The 24587-nt window shown below is 37.1% G+C and overlaps 2 protein-coding genes across 8 annotated transcripts in view; both read left to right on the top strand.

Annotated features, from left to right (window-relative positions):
• The window catches only part of NUP62CL (nucleoporin 62 C-terminal like), a 78035-nt gene extending 72106 nt beyond the window's left edge, over window positions 1-5929 (top strand). For all 3 annotated transcript variants that reach the window (XM_045471487.1, XM_045471486.1, XM_045471488.1), the window contains one exon: window positions 5017-5929. In XM_045471487.1, coding sequence (XP_045327443.1) covers window positions 5017-5111 — 95 coding nt within the window. In that variant the 3' untranslated portion in view covers window positions 5112-5929. The remainder of the gene's footprint in view (window positions 1-5016) is intronic.
• Window positions 5930-10261: 4332 nt separating this feature from the next.
• The window catches only part of RBM41 (RNA binding motif protein 41), a 64049-nt gene continuing 49723 nt past the window's right edge, over window positions 10262-24587 (top strand). Inside the window, exons 1-4 of one of the 5 annotated variants that reach the window (XM_045472977.1) lie at window positions 10262-10638; window positions 13770-13886; window positions 14464-14656; window positions 14946-15150. In XM_045472977.1, the coding sequence (XP_045328933.1) occupies window positions 10415-10638; window positions 13770-13886; window positions 14464-14656; window positions 14946-15150 (739 nt within the window). In that variant the 5' untranslated portion in view covers window positions 10262-10414. The remainder of the gene's footprint in view (window positions 10639-13769; window positions 13887-14463; window positions 14657-14945; window positions 15151-24587) is intronic. The other 4 variants (XM_045472981.1, XM_045472980.1, XM_045472979.1 and 1 more) reach the window with 4 other exon arrangements.

Here is a 24587-nt window from a genome sequence, read left to right as displayed (position 1 = left end):
TTTTTCTTTGTTGACTTTCCTGTTTCGTGGCTCTTATACTTCTTGTTTTCTGGTTTATTCCCTTGTGTTAATATAACGTGTGTTACATCAGCTTCCTGAGAGTGTAAGGGAGGTACATTTTTTGAGATATTACACGTCTGAAAAGTTTTTTTTTTTATTCAAGTATAATTAATATACAGTGCTGTATTAGTTCCAGGTGAATAATATAATGATTCCACAGTTCTGTACATTTCAAAGTGCTCATCAAGATAAGTGTACTCTTAATCCCCTTTATCTATTTCACCCATCCTCCCCACCCACCTCCCTTCTGTCAACCACCTGTTTGTTCTCTGTAGTTGAGTCTGGTTTTTTTTGTTGTTGTTGTTTATCTGTTTGTTTTGTTTCTTAAATTCCACACATGAGTGAAATCATATGGTATTTATCTTCTCTGAAATCATATAGTGTTTATCTTCTCTGACTGACTTCTTTCACTTAGCATTATACCCTCTAAGACCACCCATGTTGTATATGGCAAGATTTCATTCTTTTTCTTATGGCTGAGTAATATTCCATAGTATATATACATCACATTTTTTTTATCCATTCGTCAATCGATGGACACTTAAAGACTGCTTCCACATCTTGGTTTTGGAAATAATGCTGCAATAAACATAGGGGTGCATATATCTTTTCAAATTACTGTTTCCATTTTCTTTGGGAAAAGGTCTTTATTCTACCCTCACACTTAATTGATAGTATTGGCTATCAAAATCTAGCTTCCAAATAATTTTCTCTTAAACTTTTGAAAATGTTGTTCACTGTCTTCTAGCTTTGAGGGTCCATTCTGACTCCCGAAACTTTATGTGACTCCTTCATTTTTATGTTTTTTTTTCCCTATGGAAGTTTTCAGGATCTTACCCACAATAGTGAAATTTCAGATCATGTACCTCCATGTAGGTTTGATTCATCCACTGACATGGTATTCAGTGAGCTCTTCTATCAGAAGAAACTATCAGTTTGGGAGAATTTTCTTGAATTAGGTTTCTGCTGTATTTTTGCTAAATTTCTCAGATAAGTACTCAGCTTTTTATTCTAGTCTTTCTATTGATCTTACTTCCTGTCATAATTTTTATTTTGCAAGAGCTTGTGTTGTTTTATGACTTGTGTGTGTGTGTGTGTGTGTGTGTGTGTATGTGTGTGTATGTGTTAAATAACATCCAGTTCTTATTTCATGGATTCAGTATCATCTCTCTGAGGATATTATCGATTTTTTAAAATGTTTTATTCTTCCTGGGTTGTTTCTTTCAGTTTTTTTTTCTTTCTTATATTAGAGGCATTCCTCAAATATCTGATGATTCTTGGTTGTCCATTTGTATTCAAGAATGAGACACTAAATTGTAGATGGGCCTTGCTGATTTACTATAGGATAATTTGGCAAGAGCTTTTCGTTGGAGAATCTCCAACCATTACCTTTAGGATTTTTCTCTTCAGTTGATCATATTCTCCAAAGAAGAATCTTCCAACACTTGGCTAGAGATTAATAAACCTAATGGTAAGCCAGTGTTCTTGGAACGGTTAGAGAAGGGACCAGGGCTCAGTGTTCACCTTGCAGTGAACTTCCATTTAATCCCAATTTTTGGTACAGATTCCTTGTCCTTAGCTCTACCTGGTGTCCCTGAGCCACAGCCCATCTGGTTTTCCCTCTCTAAAAAGTCCTTTGCTGGGCTTGGGTAGGGAAAATCACCCAGATGTAGGATGTGGAGGAAAAGAGGGGTCAGCTTGTTAATCATTCATATTTCTGCTTATAGTCCCCCTTTCAGCACCACTTTGAATTACCTAGTTCTGCTAAGTCCAAATAATTTCTAGCATTCTACCACCATCACCATCATTCTTTGCTAACATTTATAGGTGAAAATAATATTTCCCTTGTTTAATCTGCATTCCTCTGGTTACTAATAAGGTTGAGTATTTGAAAAATGTTTATAAACAATTTGTATTTAACTTTCTAAGTTGCTTATTTGTGTCTTTTGACCATTTTTTCAGGATATTTTGTTCTCCAACTGCCCCATTTGTTTTTCTAAGAGGAAAATAAGAGGCGTACCATAGCAGTATTTGTGAAAGTACATTGTTTCCTTTCACAGTGAATTTAATATTATCTATTAATATTTACATGTAATACTTAAAATAAAAATAACTATAGAAAAAGCTGTGTTAGGGCTTAATGACCAACTCACTTATTTTCATAATTCTCCGTGAAAGTCTTTTATTTATTTATTTATTTATTTATTTATTTATTTAAGAAAGAGAAAGAAAGAGAGATCACAAGTAGGGGAGGGGGAAAGAGGGAGAGAGAGAGAATCTTTTTGTTTCTTTTTTCAAAAAGAGAGAGAGAGAATCTTAAGGAGGCTCTACACTCAACACAGAGCATGACATAGGGCTTAATCCCATGATCCTGAGATCATGACCTGAAATTAAGAGTCAGACACTCAACCGACTGAGCCACCCAGGTGCCCCTACTATGAAAGTCTTTTAATCTTTAGCTAAAATATTGGTAAGTAGGCTAAAGTGAAGAAAACATCTGTCCCCTCAACAGAATGGGACTGGCTGGGAGCAGTTTTACCAGAATCTTCTGGGGGGGGGGGAGTGGTTTTTAAGAAATACCTTAAACACACAAATTTACCATCTTAACCAATAGCTGTTTAAAGCTTAAGAGTTGTGCACACATCAAATAGTCCATTTGAAAATATTTTCATTGCCCTAAAAAATTCCCTCTGGCCTGTTGGTAGTTGATCCCTATTCCTACTCTGGACTCAAGGCAACCACTAATCTACTCTTTGTCTTTAGAGATTTGTATTTTCTGGAGAGTTTATATAAATTGAATCATATTATATGTGGCCTTTGTTGTCTGGCTTAATGTTTTCAAGGTTCATCTATGTGTAACATGTATCAGTAATTCATTCCATTTTATTGCTGTGTATCATTCCAGTGTGCAGACATCCACATTTTGCTTATGTATTCATCAGTTGATTGACATTTGTGTTTTATTTTCCAAATATAGTTTTGCTCTTATATTTAGGTCCATAATTCACCTTGAGTTGAATATCCAATTGTCTGCACCCTTTGTTGCAAAAGCCTGTGTTTTCCCCCACTGAATTGCCTTGTCACCTTCATCAAAAATGAATTGACCATAAATATAAGTTTTATTTCTGGACTTTCTTACTGTTCCATTGATTTCTATGGCTATCCCATGCCAGTATTACACTGTCTTGATTACTGTAGCTTTGTAGTAAGATTTAAAATTATAAGTGTAATTCTTGCAGTTCATTATTCTTTTTCAAGATTGCTTTGCTGTTCTGGGTCCTTTCCATGTAAACTGTAAAGCTTTTCTATTTCTACAAAAACAGCTGGCTGGAATTCTCATAGGGATTCCACTGAATCTGTAGATCAGTCTTTGGGGGGGTTGGCATCTTACCACTATTGAGTCTTCCAATCCATGAACATGGGATATCTCTTCATTTTCTTAGATCTTCTTTAGTTAGATCTTAGATCTACTGCCCTTGGCAGTATTTTCTAGTTTTCAGTGTACAGGTCTTATACTTCATTTGGTAGGCTTATTTCTACTGTGTTTTAATTCTTTTTGATGATGTTGTGAATGGAATCATTTTCTTAATTTCATTTTCACATTGTTCAGTACCACTAATTTTAATCTCAAAAAGTGTATAATGTATTTCCCCCAAATTTTGGCTATTACTAGCATTGATCTAGTATAGTATATAATTTCAGAGGTCTGCAGGAACCAATCACTGATGCATATCATGGAAACTGAACTCTGGGCAGTTGAGTGCCTAGATGCAGTTTTTGCCTTCAAATAATGAAACTTCTAAAAAATTTAAAGTATGTTACTATAGGAACAGTCCTGAGAATTCAATTTGAAGACATGACAAAATGTTTATAGTAAAGCTCTCTTAATAATGCTGGCTTGTGTTCTTGACATTTCATTGATTTTTAAAATTTTTATAAATGTACTCCTTTGTACTTAATATGTATCAATCAGCAAATTAAGTAGATTTTCCTTATGTTGACAGTTCTGGCCTCAAGTTAATGGTTTGTTAGAGTGCTCATTTGTGTTTCTATCACATTGAAAAATGTTATTTAGGGGTAAAAATTTGCAAGCTGCAGTTATTTCAACAAAAAGGAGATATATTTTGCCAGGCTCAACATACACTGTTTTGGTAGCCTTTCATTAGGCAACCATCATTTAAATTACTTGTTCTTAAAGTGTGATCTTGCAAAATGCCTGTATGTCATAAGATGATGTATTGTTATACTTTAAAACTGAATAACATTGGGGCTTTTCTAATTGGCTGAAGAAAATTAAAGTATATTGTTTCAAATTTTTAGTTTTTCTCCTAAAGTTTTTCTTAAGTCTTGGGCACCAGCCATTGCTTATTGGCTAATAAGCATTAATGAACACTAAAACAAATGGCCAACTGCACATTAATAGAAAAACCTAAGATTATCATGCTTACATCGACAACTTATTTTTACTACAGAATGTTAGTGTTTTATATGCTAAAGTTAATGGTATTTTCTGTTGCTCTGCCCCTGAGCAAATTGAAGACCACCAAGTTAAATAAATCCTTAGAAAGGAACAGAAATGTGAATATACTCCATGTACTAATTCACTTATAGACAGCAAAGACCTACCAAAATCTATCTATACCCTCAATTTAATGACCACCCTGTAAAGCACTTTTAGGCTGTAATGAGTAACACGCAGTTCTCAATTCTCTTCAACAGAACAAAAATGTCATGTAGACTGTTATTTACCTGAAAACTACAGAGAGCAAATCAAGAACAGTCTTGTCCACTGTTTCCATAGTTTCTAAATAGACGATTTCCCCCCTTTATTTTCTAATACTTAAAGCTATTAAAATCAATGTTTTATAAATCATATGTTGAAGGGAGAATGTAAGTTATTATGTTCCTGGGACATTTTGACCTTGGATTAACGATTCATGACTTTTCCTCCTGTAGGCATGCTGCAACGGAAGGTAGAAGAGGTAACACAGGTTTTTGAGGATCATCATCACATGGAGCTGGAACGCAGTGTCAAGATTGCTTTTGATTGAATGACCATACCTTCAGCATGTTCTTTTGGGATTATATATCACCTACAAATTGTGATGATGTGAAATAGAGTAGTATTACAATTATTACTTAATCTTTGGTTGCAATAAAGTGTGCACGTTGTTGGGTTTTTTTTTTTTATTTCAATATTAGGCTGTTGAGAATTATTCTGTAGTTTGGCTTTTTGTATTAGCAAACCAGAACTATATTTGCCTTCTTTACCAGGCTGCAACCTATTAGATGTCGACACTGTGTGTGTAATTTTATCTTATATTCTCCTAGATTCCATATTCTACCAGCAGCACAACATTGTCCTTCTTACTCTAACCGGATCATAGAGAAATGTTTGACGAGAAATAGATGCCCAACCAGTCTTTACTGCGTGACTCTTAACTTTCAACATATAGTGCTAGATACTGTAGTCTTTTTCCTCAACGGAACATAATGTCTAGTTTGAGATAAAATTAATGCCTATCTGTATAAAAACAATATAGACAATACAAGGAAGTGTGTGAATTACAGAAAGTGTGCTATAGAGATTCAGAGAAGAAGAGAAGTTAGGGTGGATTTAGCCCTTGAATTAGGTTATTTTTAAAAGGGTAAGGTTTAGGCAACTCATTTATTTTTGATGTATAGATAACCTTATTTTATTTGGCTTTAGCATATGATTTATAGTTAAGGTTTTTGTATATTTGTTTGTTTTTCAAGAAAAAGCCTTGTTCTTAGCTTGGCAATAGTCTGATCTTTCGTGTTGCATGTTTTATGTAAGGCATAAATAAAGATGATATTCTAAAAAATAAAAGTGTAACATGAAAGTAAACTTACTTAAAAGTTTTTGAGTGACTAGAGCTTAGTTGTCTATAATTACTGAGATAAACTCCTGTTATACTGACTGTACATGACCATCCTGAGGGGTACACATTATAGGAAGAAAATATTTTTGAAATGAGTATTAGTGGTTCTTACCACCTTATAAGTAAACTAAGTATCAGAGCTTAAATGGCCTTTTTTTCCTACCCAAACTTCTTACATTAGCAGCTTATCAAGTAAGTTTTGTTACCACTCAAAATGTTAGACTATGAAAATAATCCAGAGACCAAATAATTTTGTGGATGATTTCTGTAGGTAGAGAACATTTGGGTATAATTTTGAGTACTCTCTAATTTTCGAGTCCAGTATTATTTCTGTTATACCCTAGATAAAGACATTTTCCTTATTGTTTTTGGAGCTTCAACTCCTATAAAGTAATCTGTGTGTAAGTTAAGTTCTACATTCAGTAAAAGGTACATAGTATAGTAGAGGAAACACCGGATTTAGTCTCGTCCCTACTTAATTAACTGGAAAAATAATTTCATTTTGGGCATTATCTTTTATATATACCATGAAAGAGTTTAACCATATTAATAAGGCCTTCCCAAGTGAAGGAAACTAGTTTTCACTTCTCTGTAATTTTGTGATGCTTTTATATCTTTTCACTAACAGTAAATGCTTACTGTAAAAGTTCCTCAGTGAAATAAAAGGGGAGACTAAAGTACTACTGAATTTGCACTGGGAGTTCTAGGGTTTTTCCCAGGACATAGAAGAGGCCAGTGGATGGAATGTGGATTCCAGATCAATACAGTAGCACCGTAGGATTTACTGGTAGATCTCAGTGTACTGTCTGGAATCTGGAGCCTTGGACTAACTCATCTCTAAGGTTCCTTTGGACTCTGGTTCTAACATATGTCGAAAAGACATTGTTGACCAAATATTAATTTAAAAAATCACAAATAACCCATTTTAAGGCAAGATTTTTGTGAGGTACTGTAGTCTTGAGCCTCTCCTGGCAGTTAAAGACCAGCCAAGATATTAGCTGAAGGAGAGTTCTTAAATTTGACACTTCTCCAGTGATTATCTACTTTTTTTTTTGTCCTTTTAAAAAGATGCTATATTTATTTTCTCTATAACAGCATTTATGCTATCTCATTTGGGGAATTTGAAAGACATGCACAGTTGATTACTCTTAATATTGGATGAGTGATGCTATCCCTCTTCTAGAGAAGACTTGGTTTTTGCATCTTCTTCCATATCTGGAAATTATAATTGCTTCCTAATGTATTCATCAGAAGTGTGCTGCGAACAAAGCATCTCAAAAGGACAAACACTGAAAATATGTCTATGTTAAGGAAGAACTTCTGGCTTAATTAACGAATCTTATTAAATTGTCAGAAAGACAAATGAGGCATATTTTTCAGTTTGTCATAAAATCTGGGGTGAAATTGTGAAATTACCTAATGCTAAGACCTCTGTGCCCATGAATACCATCTAGAAATCTCAAAGCTTTTTATAAACTGCCTCAAACCTTTTTATACACTGTCTCCCTTTTAAAGTGGGGAAAGGCATGCTTCGGGAAATGGAATAGCTATTATTCCACAGTTAATAAGTTTGGCAGAGCTAGAAATAGCCTGATTTTCCTTCTAGTGCAATTTTCTGAATGTTTGTCCCTTGGTACCTACCACTGGGACCGGCTACAGTTATACACAGGTACAAAGAGTACTTCCTAGTGACCTTGCTTTCAAGTTGCAATTCCATCCTACTTGTCTTTTTAGCCATTTATTCTCCACTTATCCCACCTAGTGGATTCATAATGTAGTGTGTATCGCTTCTGTGCCAATAGGATATATGTTTTCTTAGAATTGTCTCCAAGCCTGGTGTAATGGTCAGTATATAGTGTTTGTTCTGCTCTTTGCCACTTTCCCAAGGGGACAAACACACCAGCAACTCTGGTGAATTTTTCCATCAACTTATTGATCAATGTGTCCATTGGACAGTTTGGTTAAGCAGCAGAATTCGGCCCTACTGTCATATATAGGATTTACCTAGCACAGGCTATGTGTGGTGTGACCCACACTTTCCCCATGCTTACATTGTGTCTATGCTCTGTGCCAAAGCCACAAAGTAGTGCATGTTATATCTGCATTCATTCACCTGTGTACTTCAAGGGCACAGTCATTTCCACATAACAGGTTTTGGATAGCTCAAATACTTGCCATGACATTTTCAATCTGTAAGAAGTTCTTAGGATAGGAAGTACAATGTCTTCCAGTAGCTGCTCTTTGGTCTTATCCTCTAACTTGAGCCTTGGGCATGGCAGTATAGACAGTTTGAATAAGTCCTGCTGGATAACAGAATATTTGCTCATAGATGACCACCTATCAAGTGACTTTAAAACCATACTTTTATATAGCACTTTACATCACCCTGTTCAGGGGTAATATCCCAATTTTACAGATGAGAAAACTGGCCTAGACCAGTTAAAGAAACTTACTGAAACTCACATAGTCTTGTAACTTGCCAAAGCAAAAATTCAAGTTCAGACTGCCTACTATGTTATATTGTTGATAACTGTGGGAACTGAGAAATCCAAACAGTATGACCCCCAAACCCATGATCTTTTTCTTTTTTGGTTCTGTGGTATAAGAAGGGTTCCCTTTAATAATAAAAATATTACTGACTAGGCAATATAATCATGTGGTTCAAAATTCAAAGGGTACAAAAAATGAAGGGTTTTTTCCCCCACTCTTGTCCCTAACCATCCAGCTCCCCTACCTGGAAACATTCACTTATCACTTGTATATATGTTTTCCCAGAGGTATTTGATTCATTCACAAGCAAATGCATACCTATAATCCCCTCTTTTTTTTTTTTTTTTACTCAAATGGAAGCATACTATAGATATTGTTCTGCACCTTGCTATTGCACTAGATATATTTTAGATTGCTCACTAGCAGTCCTTAGAGAATGCTGTCATGCTTGGCACTGCTGCATAGTTTTCCATTAAATGGATTTATTACATTTGTGGGTAATTAAGTTGTTTGCAACATTTTGTTATTAGATATGATGTTGCAGCAAATAATTATATATATACATATGTATTTTATATATACATGTATGAAATTTATACACATACATATATATTTATACATATATAAACATATAACACACATACTTGAGGATGCATAGTATTGAGAATACTATTCATAGAGGTTGAATTTCTGCTCTAAAGGGAGTGGGCATTTATGGTTTCAATTGTATCCTCATGCTGCCTTCCATACATGTACCAGTTTATGTTCTTACCAGCAGTGTAATGAGAGTGATTATTTTCCCATGATCTCAACAAAAGTAATGTGGTCTGAAACTTTAAAAAAAGAAACTTTTTTAGAACAGTTTTAGATTTACAGAAAAGTTGCATAGTACAGAGTTCTGTATACCGCCACTCAGTTAACCCTTGGTGTTAACACCTTATATAACTGGCATATTTGTCACATGTAACAAATCTTATTAACTAAAGTGCATAGTTTATTCATATTTTTTTAGTTTTTACCTAGAGCCCTTTTTCTGTTCCAGAGCCCCATCCAGGATACCACATTACATTTAGTCTTCATGTTTCCTTTGGTTTCTTTGGTTGGCAGATTCTCAGACTTAACCATGTTTTTGATGACCTTGTCAGTTTCAAAGAGTCCAGATCATGTATTTTATAGTCAGTGTACTTTGAAATTTACATCTCATTTATAAGTGAGATTAGACATCTTTATTTTCCAATACTTAGGAACATTTGTATTTCCATTTCTGGGAACTCAGAGCGCATGTTCTTGACCACTATGTTATACCTCTCTCTTGATTCAACACAATTACCAATAAAACATTCACAGGCCTGAATTCACATAGACTTCAAATTCTCAAGATAGGCAGTACAATGTCTCATAAGCCTCTGTAACAGATAGAGGAGTACCGTTAATGCAAATTATGTGTCAAACTTGTGTCTGATAACTGGCTACCCTGCAGAGGATGGACTAAGGGCCCCACTGGACACAGAAGGTAGGCCAGATAACAAGTCCTTGAAAGCAGAAGCAGGGTTGATAGGGACACATTGAAGGAAAAGTAGAGGAGCCAGGATTTGGTGATATTGATTGAGTCAGTCAAGAAGTCAAAGCTTTATGAGCTGGATATTTTGGGTGTTGTCCTTAACCCGTAGGAGAAATATTTGAACTTACAATACACCGGTTATTCAGTAGGTACTCTTGTGTTTCGGTTTCTTTAGCTCTGCGTGACTACAATTCCCAGAGCCCCGCACTCCACCACAATCCCCTTAGAGTCGGCCGCACGGAGTTCTGGGACTTGAAGTCCGCGGCCTGTTCAGCCAAGTTAGAGATAGGGGCCTGTGGAAACATGAAGAGGTAAGGGCTTGTCTGAGAGCAGGCGGCAAAGGGAGCTCTCTTCTACCTTTTAACATTGAAAATAGATTTTATGACTTTGTGTTTGGGGTATGTCACGTTCTCGGGATGCGGTTACGTGTGAGCTGGAAGACAAAGGAGGAGGGAGGAGGGGAAACGGGCTAGATAGGCCTGCAGGGAGAAGTTCAGGAAGGGCCGCCGCCGCCGCCGCTTCCCGTAGGAATGCCTTGTCCGCACGGGCATCTAGGCCACGGCGCCGGCCCCAGGAGCTGCACGGATGCCGTGGCTTCTTACAGCTTCAGAAGGACCCACCCAGGTAAAAAATAAAAATAAAAAAAGAGTGTTGGCCGACTGATGCCCAGCGCCGGAGAAACCCAGGCCAGCTCCTCCCTGTCCCGCCCTACCTCCACCTCATCCTCCGAAAGGGGCTCGGGGTGGGCGCCTTTTTTCTTTTCTTTCTTTCTTTCTTTTTTTTTTTTTTTTCAGTGTTTGTGTACTAAAGAAGACTTCTTTGGGCCTCGAAGGGCATGTAGCGCTTTCAGATCTTAACGTAAGCTACTAATACACTTTGTGTCTAAAAATTTAGACGGAAAGTACAAAACCGGCTCCACGAATCATAGGAAAAGCACCGCTGTAAGCAGCTCCCCTACTGGTTCTGTAGGGAATGGCACCTTTAACTTGGCTCGTCATTGTTGAAAGCCTGAGCTTCACAATTGTTGGACAGCACACAATGCTTTTTGAAAAAGATCCTCCTTAAATTGGTTTTGGATTCACTGCAAAGTAGAAAGATCACTCGGGAATAGGACGGTTCATTTAAAGTTCTTCTGATATTATGCTCTCCTGTACTGTCAGTTTCTGCATCTTTTAAAAAACCGTTTCTGATTTTCCCTGCCTCAAAATAATTTTTAAAAAATGCTTATTATGATATATTTCGTATATGAAAAATTATATATATATATATATTTTTTTTTCAGTTTAAAGAATAGTAATAGACTGGCACCCACCACAGGCTTTAGAAATAGAACATTAATTAGCAGTATCTTAGAAGTCCCTTCCCTGATTGCTTCTCCTCCCTCTCCTCTCCCTGAGGGGACCACTATCCCGAATTCGGCGTTAATCCTTCCCTTGCTTTTTTAAAAAACTAGGTTTGCCACATATGAATTTATGTGCTACTTTCATCCATTTTTCAACTGTATGTGAATGGACACATATTGTGTGAATATTTCTGTGACTTGCTTTTTTTTTTTTTTCGCTCCGTGTGATTCATGGGCACTGATGTAGTTAGCTATGGTTTATTCCTTTCAAAGCCACTTTAAACTTAGCAAGAACTTTCAGAATTTTAAATAACAAATACAAATTTAGATACTTAAAAGGAAGTTTTTAAAAAACCTGGGCCTGAGGATATTCTAAAATTTTCTAAAATAGGTCTCAGTCTTTCTAGAGCATGGGAATCTTGCTTATAATTAGGAGAGCATCATCATAACCCGAATAGTAAAGGATTATTACATAAAGAAGGTATTTAATGTTTGCTTTTCTCCTGGAATTAACTCATTTTTGTTTTTTGTCACCTGTTGTTGTATACTCCACTGGTCCAGCTATTTCTTCACACTCTTTTTTTTAAATTTTTTTTAACATTTATTTATTTTTGAGAGAGAGAGACAGAGTGCAAGCGGGGGAGGGGCAGAGAGAGAAAGAGAGAGACACAGACTCCGAAGCAGGCTCCAGGCTCCAAGCTGTCAGCACAGAGCCCTACATGGGGCTCGAACTCACAAACCGCGAGATCATGACCTGAGCTGAAGTCGGACACCTTACCGACTGAGCCACCAAGACACCCATTTTACTTTTATAATAAGAGTTTTCAGGGGCGCCTGGGTGGCGCAGTCGGTTGGGCGTCCGACTTCAGCCAGGTCGCGATCTCGCGGTCCGTGAGTTCGAGCCCCGCGTCGGGCTCTGGGCTGATGGCTCAGAGCCTGGAGCCTGTTTCCGATTCTGTGTCTCCCTCTCTCTCTGCCCCTCCCCCGTTCATGCTCTGTCTCTCTCTGTCCCAAAAAATAAATAAACGTTGAAAAAAAAAAAAAAAAAGAGTTTTCAGCTATTTAGGGTTGACTAGCTTATATTAGCATTGCCTAGATTTCTACACAGTAGTGCGTAAGCTATAAAATGTTATGACCCTCTTTGCATTTGTTTCTATACTCTCTTCTTTGGAGAGTGCCTCCTCTTTCACAGCTCCAGATCCTGCCCACACAGATGACTTGAGATTTCCATCTTCAGCCTCAGACTCTCGTCTATATAATTTTTCCAGCTCTCACTTTCCTGTTAGCCAACCTCACTTATACTGGCACCTCTGAGTCAATATGTCTTTGAAGTATTCCTGATACTTCATGCTGGTGTTTCAGTTGTAATGGGTAGTTTGACTCCACATGGCTAAGGCAACATGCACTTTCTCATTTCCAAACTACTTATTGCTTCTTGGATCTTCCTCTTTCCTTTATTGGTACCATGTTCTCTTAAGTTATACAGCTTGAAATTTCAGGGTTATCTTTGACTTCTCCCTTACCCCTACCTTCAAAAGGCTTCACTCCTCTAACTCCCCACTTTTCTGTTCCACTATTACCACTCCAGTGTATACTTTCATCGCCTTATGCTTGATAAATTTAAAGAGTTTCCTAACTAGTCCTTCTGGTTTCTTTCCTGTGAATCCACAAGGCATATTGTAACCACATTCATTTTCCTAAACCATCATTTGTATCATGTTACTTAACTGCCTAATTGCTTTCTAATACCTATATAGGAAGGTCCAGGCTCCTTAGTTGGTGTATGTAAGGCCAGTTACAATCTGAGTCTAATTACCCCCTCAAAGATCATCTCCCAGTGCTCATATGTGTGAATACCAGCTAAATTGAACTTCGTATTATTCCCCCAGAACATATTTCTGTCTCTTCTTACTCATTCTCCCTGATCTTTCCTTCATCATACCCATTCCTTCAAATGCCAATTTAAGAATTACCTTTCCAGAGTCTTCATTTTATCACCCTAGCTCCCAAGTATCTCCTTCTATATGAACTCCTACTAATTTGGCATATCCTTCTTTGTATTGCTCTTCTCTTCTCTCTCTCTCTCTACCTCCCTCCCTCTCTCCTCCCCACCCCACAACAGGCACATGCATGTAACATGTACACACATGATGTTTCTCCCTAAATAAATTGCAAGCTTCTTGAGGATGGGGACTATGTCTTGAATATCGTCGACTCCATCAGTACCTAACACAGTGCATTGTGTGTAAGTGGATATTTAGTCAATGTTTGTGGGATGAATGATAAAGGGCATCAAATAGTTAGAAAAGTGTCTTCAAACAAATGGGTTCACTACCAGTAGATAATATAAAGAATATACTTTGAGACTCACTGTTGCTTCTACTTTCTACATATATTCTTATATCTACTCCAGGATAAATAGCTGTGTGAAGAGTGGTGAGCATGTCCTGGAGGAGTTGGAAACAGAAGGCGAGAGGCAGCTGAAAAGCCTCCTTCAGCATCAACTTGATACCTCTGTCTCCATTGAGGAGTAGGTATTGATTTTGCAAACAGGTAGAGTATCATAGACCCTTACCTCCAGGAAGCAGATCCCTCTTAAAGCCTGGATGGAACACTCCTCTCCCTCCCCACTTTCCTTGGCCAACTTCTACTTATTAGGCAACATTTTGCTTCTGTGTCTCTTCCTCTGGGAGGCCTCCCATATCCCACTAAGTCTGGGTTAAGTACCTTTCCTCTGTCTTCCCTTAACATACCTAGCATTTATAACCCAATATGATCATTGCCTGTTTACTTGCTTCTCTTCCACTTTTCTTCTACAAAGGCAGAAACCACTTGTGGTTTTTTTACTGTTAAATCCTCAGTACCTAGCCCAGCGATGTATAGTAGGTACTCAATAAATAAAGATTTGATCCAGTCGTTTATTGGTCCTGGGTGTGGGGGAATATTGATGGACTTCTATATCATTGCATGGTTGCTTCAACCTAGAAATAGGACATGAGAGAGAAATTGCTGATGAGTTTCATTGGGCCTCTTCTAATGGTGAGCCCCATTTCTGAAAACTGTGGTAACTTGAAGATATTCTTACTTTCGTCCTGCTTGTTCTGCAGATGTGTGTCTAAGAAAGAGAGCTTTGCTCCCGGTACTATGTACAAGCCCTTTGGGAAGGAAGCAGCTGGGACCATGACTTTGTCCCAGTTCCAGACACTGCATGAGAAGGACCAGGAAACTGCTTCTCTTCGGGAGCTAGGGCTCAATGAAACAGAAATCTTGATCTGGAAGAGCCACGTTTCAGGTGAAAAGGTGAGTGGGACCTTTTTTTTTCCTGGAGAATAAAGAGCAAGATCTCTTCCTTTGGCCCTGAAAACCTTTTCATGTTTAGTTCTTACAAAACAGCTTTCTGTTGGATTCTTCTTTGGTTTCTGTGCAAGGAACCTTGCTAAAGGGCAGCCCTTCCTTGACTTTTTAGCTCACACGTCTATGAATGATCATTCCGTGTCCTACATTGTCTTCTTTCTTATCTCAGACATTAGACCATCACTTTTAGGGTGTATCCTCTATGATATATGTCATCGCATTTCTCTGGTTCCAGAAGACAAGACTGAGGGCAACACCTGAAGCAATACAGAACCGTCTTCAAGATATTGAAGAAAGGATCTCGGAGCGTCAGCGCATCCTTTGCCTGCCACAGAGATTTGCCAAGAGCAAACAACTGACCCGGCGTGAAATGGAAATAGAAAACTCTTTATTCCAGGGAGCTGATCGGCACTCCTTCCTCAAGGCTCTTTATTACCAAGGTATGTGATCGCCACTGACTTTGACATGCTGTTTCGCTGAGAGGAAGATTTAACAGCAGGGCATTAAATGTGAAAAGTTAGTGAAAGGAGTAGGGGAGAGAAACTATCACTGTCCTTGAGGAATGCAGAAAGCCCCATGACAGAGACAAATATGTACACAGTCAGTTGTGATACAACATGGAAATTACTGTTACAGAGATGTGAATAAAATGCTACGGGAGTGCAGAACACAGAACATCTCAGTCTAGTTGAGGGGGGAGTCAGGAGTTGACATTTGTACTAAGTCTTGACAGCTCAACAGTCAACTGTCAGGTAAATAAGGGGCAGGGGGTGTAACAGACAGTAGGTGAATAGGAGCAGGTTTGTGGAAGGGCCTGGTGCATCTAGGGAACAGTGAAAAGTTCATTGTGGCAGGGGGCATAGGGCACAGCAGGGGATGAGAGAGAGTGATACTGGAAAGGTAGGCGAGGCTAGATTGTGAAGGGTCTTTGGTCTGAACTATAAATTAGCACAAAGTCTATAGATAAATGGTGTGTGTCTTAACCAGAGAGTATTAGTTTAACAGATAAGTTTTGCTAGGCACTGTGGCAGGTGCACGGAAGCTTAAGAAATCATTCCTGACTTCTAGTGAGTAAAGTTCTGGTTGGAGCGAGAACCATGTAACATTTAGTAACAATGCTAGATGCAGTTGTTAAGTGCGGTTGGAGTTCATTGGAGAGAAAGGCCTCTGTGCATTGGCATGACTGAAGAAGGCCTCTCAGAGGAGGTAAGATTTAAACATTCCTTTAGTACTACCTATTCCTTAGTAAGGAGAAGGAAAGGCATTTTATTTGCAGATGGTGGTGTGGGCACACCAGCGTGTCTAATGTTGTGAGAGACAAGGTTAGAAAAGTAGCTAAATGTTTTGAACTTTATTTGGTTAGTTAGTTATTCAGTTACTTAGTTTGGATATGGTTCCAGGATTTTGAGCCAGGAGTAATGTGATAAAAGCAGTATTTGAAAATGATTAATCTGGTTGCCCATAAACAGGATGAGAGAGAGAAAGAACTGGGAGCAGGGAGAATGATTTAGGAGGTCTTATAGTCATGTAGGCCTGAAGATCTAGACTAGAACAATTGCAGTGGTACTGGAAAGAGAGGCAGGTATGGTTATAAGAGACATCACCAAGGAAGAACTGGTTAAACTTATTGCCTGAGAGTGAAGGAAGAGGGTCAAAAGAGAGGTCAAAGGTAACCCAGCTGTTTTAGTCTGTGTGCCTTTAACAGCTGGCAAAATTAAGAAAGTCTTTATGAGGAAATTCTGACGGAAGGCTAGGAGTTTGATTTTAAACATGTTGAATTGGTAAGAATGGCAGCATCATGAAATACCCATACTGAGGAAGCCGTTGGAAAAGCAGGAGTAAAGCTCAGGGGAGAGGTCAGAGCTGGATACACAGAATTGGGAATCATGTACGCTTAGGTGGTACATAAAGCCCTGAGAACGAATGAATGCGTTGTTACAGGCAGAGAGAACATAGACATGGAAGAGCAGCGGTGAAGGAAGGAATGAAAGAACACGTGAACAGGCTTTTGTGGAGAGACCTAGCCTACTGATTAAGAACATGGGCTCTGGTGGCAGACTGCTGGAACAATCCTGGCTCCCCCACTTACTAGCTTGTTATAAGATGTTGGGCAAGTTACTGCTCTATGCTTCAGTTTCTTCATCTTGTCAAATGAGAATAGAAGTAGTGTCTATATTATAGGGTTGTTAGGAGGCTTAAGTGAGGTAATAACATGTAAATCACTTAGAGTAGTACCTGGTATTTGGGGTGGGTGGGTGGTGTATGAATCTGTTCTTTTTCTTATCTTTGAAACTCCTTGCTTTAAACCTTCACAGCATACCACAAAAAGACAAGTGCAGACAAGTACATGACCTCAATGAAGAGGAAGATAAAATTAGGCACAAAAGGCAAGTCGAGAGTTTTCTTACAGTGTTAGCTTTAGGAATGTAACATAGGGTCCCAGACTTCTAAGTTGAGTGCTTATTTAATTCCATATTCAGTATATGACAATGTTTATAGGAAATGATCCAGAGGGAGCATATTATCCTGATGTAGAATATTAAAGTGAGGAGTTAGTAGAAGTTGTAAAATTTTACATTTAGTGTTGTTGATTTTTTTCTCTATACCTGTAAGTTATTGTATCAGACGTAAAGTGAACTTAATGATTTTTAGATCCTGTTTCACAACTAATTCTGAATATTTTTATTAATCACTAAAGTATAACTATTGATAATGATATGATAGTAATATTTTCTTTTTAAAATGAACTTACAATAAAATTGCCTGGTTTTTTCTTTTTTTTTCTTGGTGTACAATTCTATGAATTGTAAATCATGTAAATCATGTAGATTCATGTCACCACCACCACAATCAGGACAGAAAACAGCTCCATCACCCTAAAAATCCCTCATACCATCCATTGATAGTCACCCCCAACTCCACCCATAATCTCTGGCAATCCCAGATCTGTTCTCCATTACTGTAGTTTTGTCTTTTAAAGAATGTCACATAAACAGAATCGTACAATATGTCATCTTTTGAGAGTGGCTTCTTTCATTTAGTGTAATGCCTCTGAGAGTCATCCAAGTCGTGTGTATTGATAGCTCATTCATGTTGCCGGATAGCATTCCATTCTATGGGTATTCCAAAGTTTGTTTATTCATCCACCCATTGAAGTACGTTTGGGCTGTTTCCAGTTTATGGTGATGATGAATAATACTGATATGAACATTTTTGTACAGGTTTTTGTGTGAACATAAATTTTTATTTCTCTAAGGTAAATATCTAGGAGTGGGATTACTGGGTCCTATGGTAAGTGTCTGTTTAACTTTATAAGAAACTGCCAAACCATTTTCCAGAGTGGCTGAACCATTTTGCATTCCTACCAGCAATGTATGAGAGTTCCAGTTGCTCCGCATCTTTGTCAACCTTTGGTATCATCGGTATTTATTTTAGTTCTTCCGATAGCTATGAAGTGGTATCTCATTGTAGTTTTAATTTGCGTTTCCTTAATGGCTAATAATGTTGAACATCTTTTCATATGCTTATTTGCTACCGTTATATCCTGTTTGCTGAAGTGTCTGTTCAAATCTTTTGCTGTTTTTTAATTGGGTTGTTTCTTTTCTTTCTGGCTTTTGAGAGCTCTTTATGTATTCCAAATGCAATTCTCCGTTGCATATATGATTTACAAAAATTTTATCCCAGTCTGTAGCTTATCTTTTCATTCTCTCGACAGTGTCTTTTGCAGAACAGACTTTTTTTTTCATCATGGTAAAATACACCTAACATAAAATTGACCATTTCAACCATTTTTTCAGTGTACAATTCTGTGGCATTAAGTATATTCACACTGCTCTGAAACCATCATCACTATCCATCTCCCTGACTTTTTCATCTTCCCAAACTGAAATTCCGTACCCATTAAACACCATTCCCTTTTATACTCCCCCTTTTTGCCCCTGGCAAACACCATTCCTTCTGTCTCTGTGAATTCGACTACTTTAGGTACCTCAGATATGTGGAATCCTACAATATGTGTCCTGTGTCTGGCTTATTTCACTTAGTATAATGTCTTCTAGGTCATCTGTGTGCCAGAATTTCCTCCCTTCTTAAGGCTAAATAGTATTCCATTGTATGTATCTACCACAGTTTGTTTATCCCTTCATCTGTCAGTAGTAACTTGTGTTGCTTCTACCGTTTGGCTGTTGTGAATAATGCTGCTATGAAACTGGATGTACAAGTGTCTGTTCAAGTCCCTGCTTTCAGATGTTTTGAGCATATACCCAGAAGTGGAATTGCTGGATCATATGGTAATTCTGTATTTCATCTTTTGAGGAACCACCATACTGTTTTCCATAGAGGCTGTATCATTTGACATTCCCACCAGCAGTAAACAAAGATTCCAATTTTCCCACACCCTTGCCAACACTTCATTTCTTTTTTTCTTTTTTGTAAGAGCTATCCTAATGGGTGTGAAGTGGTATTTCACTGTGGTTTTGATTTGCATTTCCCTAAAGACTGGTGATGTGCATCTTTTCGTGTGCTTTTTGGCTATTTATATATCTTTTTTTGAGAAATGTTTATTTAAGTCCTTTGCCCATTATCTAAACTGGTTGTTTATTTATTTATTGTTGAGTTGTGGGATTTTTTTGTATATCCTATATATTGATTCTCTTATCAGATAAATAATTTGCAAGTATTTCCCTTCATGGGTTGCCTTCTCACTCTATTGATTATGTCCTTTGATGTGCAAAAGTTTATATTTTTGATAGTATTATTTGTCAGTTTTTTCTTTTGTTACCTATGCTTTTTGGTGTCAAAGCCAATAAATCATTGCCAAATATAATGTCATAAAGGTTTTTTCCTATGTTATCTTCTGAGCATTTTATAGTTTTAGCTCTTACATTTGAGTCTTTGGTCTATTTTGAGTTAATTTTTTTGTATGAGTTATAAGGTAAGGATCCAACTTCATTTTTTGCATGTTGATATCCAGTTTTCCCAATACTACTTGTTGAAAAGATCGTCCTTTACCCATTGAATGTTCTTAGCTCCCTCTCCAGAATTCATTTGACCATAAATACAAAAGTCTGTTCCTAGGCTGTCCATTCTATTCCATTAGTATACATGTCTGTCTTTATGCCAGTGTTACACTGTTTTAATTATTGTAGATTTGTAGTAAGTTTTGAAGTCAGGAAGTGAGACCTCCAACTTTGTTCTTCTTTTCCAAGATTTTCACCGCTTAGGAACCCTTGAGATACCATATGACTATTAGGATGGATATTTCTATTTCTAGAAAAAATGTCATTGGGATTTTGATAGAGATTACACTGAATCTATAGATCACTTTGAGTAGTATTGACAGCTTAATGGTATATTAAGTCTTCAGTCCATGAACATGGGGTATTTGCATTATTTGTATCTTTAATTCTTTCAGCAGCATTTTGTAGTTTTTAGTACACAATTTTTTTGCCTGAGAACAAATGTTTTAAATTTTGATAAAATCCAATTACCAGTTTTTCTTTCATGGATCATTTTTTTTTTACATGTCTAAGAACTCTTTGTCTAACAACAGATTATGAGTAAGATTTCTTCTTTGTTTTCCTTAAAGAGTTTTAGAGTTGTATATTTTACATTTAGATTTATGATCTTTTTGACTTGATGCTTATATTATAAGTGTGGGGTTTAGGTTAAGGTTCACTTTTTACTTATGAATTTCCAGTTGTTTCAGCACCATACATTGAAGAGAGTATTCTTTCTCCATTTACTTTCTTTTGCATTTTTGTCAGAAATAAATTGGCGATATGTTTGTGTTAATAATTAACTTCATGACAAATGGTAAAAGATTGAAATCTTTCCCGAAGTATCAGGAAGAAGGCAAAGATGTGCACTCTTGCCACTTCTATTCACAGTTAAATGAAATTAGAAATCAATAATACAAGGACATTTAGAAAATGTACAAATATGCAGAAATTAAGCAACACTTTACTAAATAAATGGGTCAAAAAGAAATCACAGGGGACATTAGAAAATACTTTGAGACAAATGAAAATAAAACTTAACATACCAAAACTTATATAATACAGTAAAAGCAGTGTTTGGGAGCATATTTATAGTTATAAATGCCCATATTAATAAAGATGAAAGGTCTTAAATTAATAACCAAAAACTTTCACCTTGAAAAATACAAAAATTAAAAAAAAGAACTACAAAAATTTGTTCAAATCCTTAGAATGTGTAATACCAAGAGTGAACTGTAATGTAAACTATAGACTTTGGGTAATCATGGTGGGTCAATGTAGATTCATTAGTTGTAACATATGTATCACTCTGATGGGGGATATTGATAATGGGATAGGTTGTGCATGTGTGGGGATGGGAGGTATGTGGGAATTCTGTGTACCTTCCCCTCAGTTAATTCTACTGTGAACCTATAATTGCTCCAAAAACAATTTTAAACAAGTCTTTTAAAAAAAAAGAACCTACAAAAAGAGTGAACTAAACTCGCATCAAGCTGAAGGAGTAAAATAAAGGCTAGAGCAAAAAAATAGAGAAAATCGACAAAACCAAAAGTTGGTCCTTTGGAAAGATCAACAAAATTCATAATCCTGTAGCTAGACTTACTAAGGAAAAAAGAAGAAAGAAAAACTTCTTATACTCTGCTCTACTTTTATTCTTTTTTGTCATGCAAAAAAATATCTTTTCCATCCTTTCACTTTCAATTTTTTTTTTTTTAATTTTTTAACATTTATTTATTTTTGAGACAGAGAAAGACAGAGCATGAGCAGGAGAGGGTCGGAGAGAGAGGGAGACACAGAATCCGAAACAGGCTCCAGGCTCTGAGCTGTCAGCCCAGAGCCCGACGCGGGGCTCGAACTCACGGACCGCGAGATCATGACCTGAGCCGAAGTCAGCCGCTTAACCGACTGAGCCACCCAGGCGCCCCTCAATTATTTTTTTTAAACCTAAAGTGTATCTCTTGTAGACAGCAAATAGTTAGGTCATGTTCCTTTTTTAATTCCTTCTTCCAATTGAGTATTTAGTTCATTTATATTTGATATATTTAATTGGAGTCCTGTGATAAGATTTGCATTTTCCATTTTGCTATTTGTTTTCTGAATGTCATATCTTTTTTGTTCCTCTGTTATTCCATTTATTCCTTTATTTTTTTTTATTTTAGAGGGAGACAGAGTACAAGCAAAGGAGAGCGGCAGAGGGATAGAGAGAATCTTAAGCAGGCTCCACATTCAGTGCAGAGCCCGATCTGGACCTCAATCCCACAACCCTGGGCTCATAAATCAAGAATCAGGTGCTCATCTGACTGAGCCACCCAGATGCCCCATTCCTTCATATTAAATAGGTTTTTGCAGTTTATAATTTTAATTAACTTGTTGCTTCTTTTACTGTTTTTTTTTTTTTTTTTAGTTGCTTTCTTAATAGTTGCCCAGGGAATTATAATTAACAGCTTAAACAAATTATTTTGTATTAATACAGCGTAATTTCAAAAATATTCAAAAACTTTGTCCTGTTTATCTCTGTTCTCTTCTTCCTATTTTGTACTATCATTGTCACACAAATTACATCTTTATAGATTTTAATCTCATTAACACAGTTTTATAATTATTGCATTATGTAGATATCTTTTAGGTCAGACAGGACAAGAAAAAGAGTTACAAATACATTTATACTGTCTTTTTTTATATTTACCTATATAGTCAACTTTACTAGTGTTCTTTCTTTGAGTTATCTGAGTGTCCCATTTATTTCAGCCTGAAGTACTTTATAGTTTTCCTTGTAGGGTAGGTCTTGCAGTGATGAATTCTTTCAGTCTATGTTTATCTTGGCATGTCTTAATTTCTCCTTCAGTTTTCATGTATAGTTTTTTGCCAGACAGTGAAGTTTTTGGTTGGTGATCTTTTTCTTTTAGCACATCAGATACGTCATCTTACTGCCTTCTGGCCCCTGTAGTTTCGGTTGAGAATTCAACTGTTGATGTTATTTGGGACTCCTTGTCCATGGTAAGTCTCTTCTCTCTTGCTGCAGTCAAGATTCATTCTTCATCTTTTGCTTTTGACAATTTGGCTACAGGTCTAAATGTCTCTTAGACTCCAAGTAGGCCCCTTTGAGTTTGTCCTGCTTGGAGTCTGTCAAGGTTCTATAATGTATAGATTAATGTTACTCATCAATTTGAAAACGTTTTTAGGCATTCATTCTTCAAATGTTCTTTGTGCCCCTCCTTCTTCTGAGATTTCCATTATGTGTATGTTGGTATGCTTGATGTTTGCCCACAGGTCTCTGAGGGTCTGTTATTTTTTCTTTATTTTTTCTTCTTTTTGCTCCTTAGATTGAGTAGTCTTCCTTAGATGAGTAGTCAACATATCTTCAAGTTTGCTGATTCTTCTGTCAGCCCAGATCTTTTGCTGAGCCCCTCTAGTATATTTTTCATTTCAGTTATTATACTTTTCAACTCCAGAATTTCTTTTTGGTTCTTTATTATAATTTCTATCTCTTTATTTTTATTCCCTATTTGGTAAGCCATTCTGAAACATTCTTTTAGTTCTTTATATATGGTTTCCTTTAATTTTTGAAGGACTTGTAACTGATTAAAGGTTTGTCTGAGAAACGCAATATGCTTCCTCAGGAAAGTTTCTATTGACTGTTTATTTCCTGTGTATGGGCCATACTCTCCTTTTCTTTCTTTTTTTTAAATTTAAATTCAAGTTAGTTATACAGTGTAGTCTTGGTTTCAGGAGTAGAACCCAGTGATTCATCTCTTACATATGACACCCAGTGCTCATCTCTAAAAGTGCCCTCCTTAATGCCCATCACCCATTTAGCTCATCCCCCCCACCCACCTGTCCTCCAGCAACCCTCAGTTTGTTCTCTGTATTTAAGAGTCTCTTATGGTTTGCCTCCTTTTCTGTTTTTATCTTATTTTTCCTTCCCTTCCCCTATGTTCATCTGTTGTGTCTCTTAAATTCTACATATTAGTGAAATCTTTCTCTGACTGACTTATTTCACTTAGCATAATACACTGTAGTTCTGTCCACATTATTGCAAATGGCAAGACCTCACTTGATCACTGAGTAGTATTCCATTGTAATGTCTCCACCTTAGCTTAGGCTGCTGTAACAAAGTACCATCGACTGGGTAGCTTATTAACAATAGAGATTTATTTCTCACAGTTCTAGAGGCTAGAAGTCTGAGATCAGGGTTCCAGTATGATCAGGTTCTGGTGATAGTCCGCTTTTGGGTTACGGGCTGCTAACTTCTTGTTGCAACCTCGCATGTCAGAGAACAGGGAGAGGAAGCAAGCTCTCTCATGACTTCTATAAGGGCACTGATCCCATTCATGAGGGCTCCACCCTCATGGCCTCATCTAATCCCAGTTACCTCCCAAAGGTCCTCACTTCCTCTGACCATCACATCACTGGTAGGGTTTCAACATATGAATTGGGGGAGGGGACACAAATATTCAGTCCATAGCAGTCTTACAATTTTTTTTGGTTACAAATTAGACATTTAAAATAACATAATGTGTCAACTCTGAAAATCAGTATTCCCCACATGCCTAGGGTTTGTTGTTGTTGCTATTTGTTTAGTGACTTGCCTAGACTAATTCTGTAAATTTGAATTCTCTGTCATGTGCAGCCATTGAAGTCTGTTCAGTTAGCATAGTGGTCTACTAATGATTGGAGAGAATTTTCCTTAAATACCTTTAGCCAAAAAGTTCTACCAGCTTTTGTTGAGGGTGTGTGTGTGTGTGTGTGTGTGTGTGTGTGTGTGTGTGTGTGTTGGGTTACTCCTTCAGTGCTCAGGGAGGCAGTTTGCAACTCTGCCTTAGACTTTAGTTCCTGCTGATACAGAGCCTTAAGGTTAGCCAGAGGTGAGAGATTAGTGA

This window comes from Leopardus geoffroyi, chromosome X, assembly GCF_018350155.1.
Source record: "Leopardus geoffroyi isolate Oge1 chromosome X, O.geoffroyi_Oge1_pat1.0, whole genome shotgun sequence".
Taxonomy (NCBI): domain Eukaryota; kingdom Metazoa; phylum Chordata; class Mammalia; order Carnivora; family Felidae; genus Leopardus; species Leopardus geoffroyi.
This window is presented reverse-complemented; position numbering and strand designations above follow the sequence as displayed.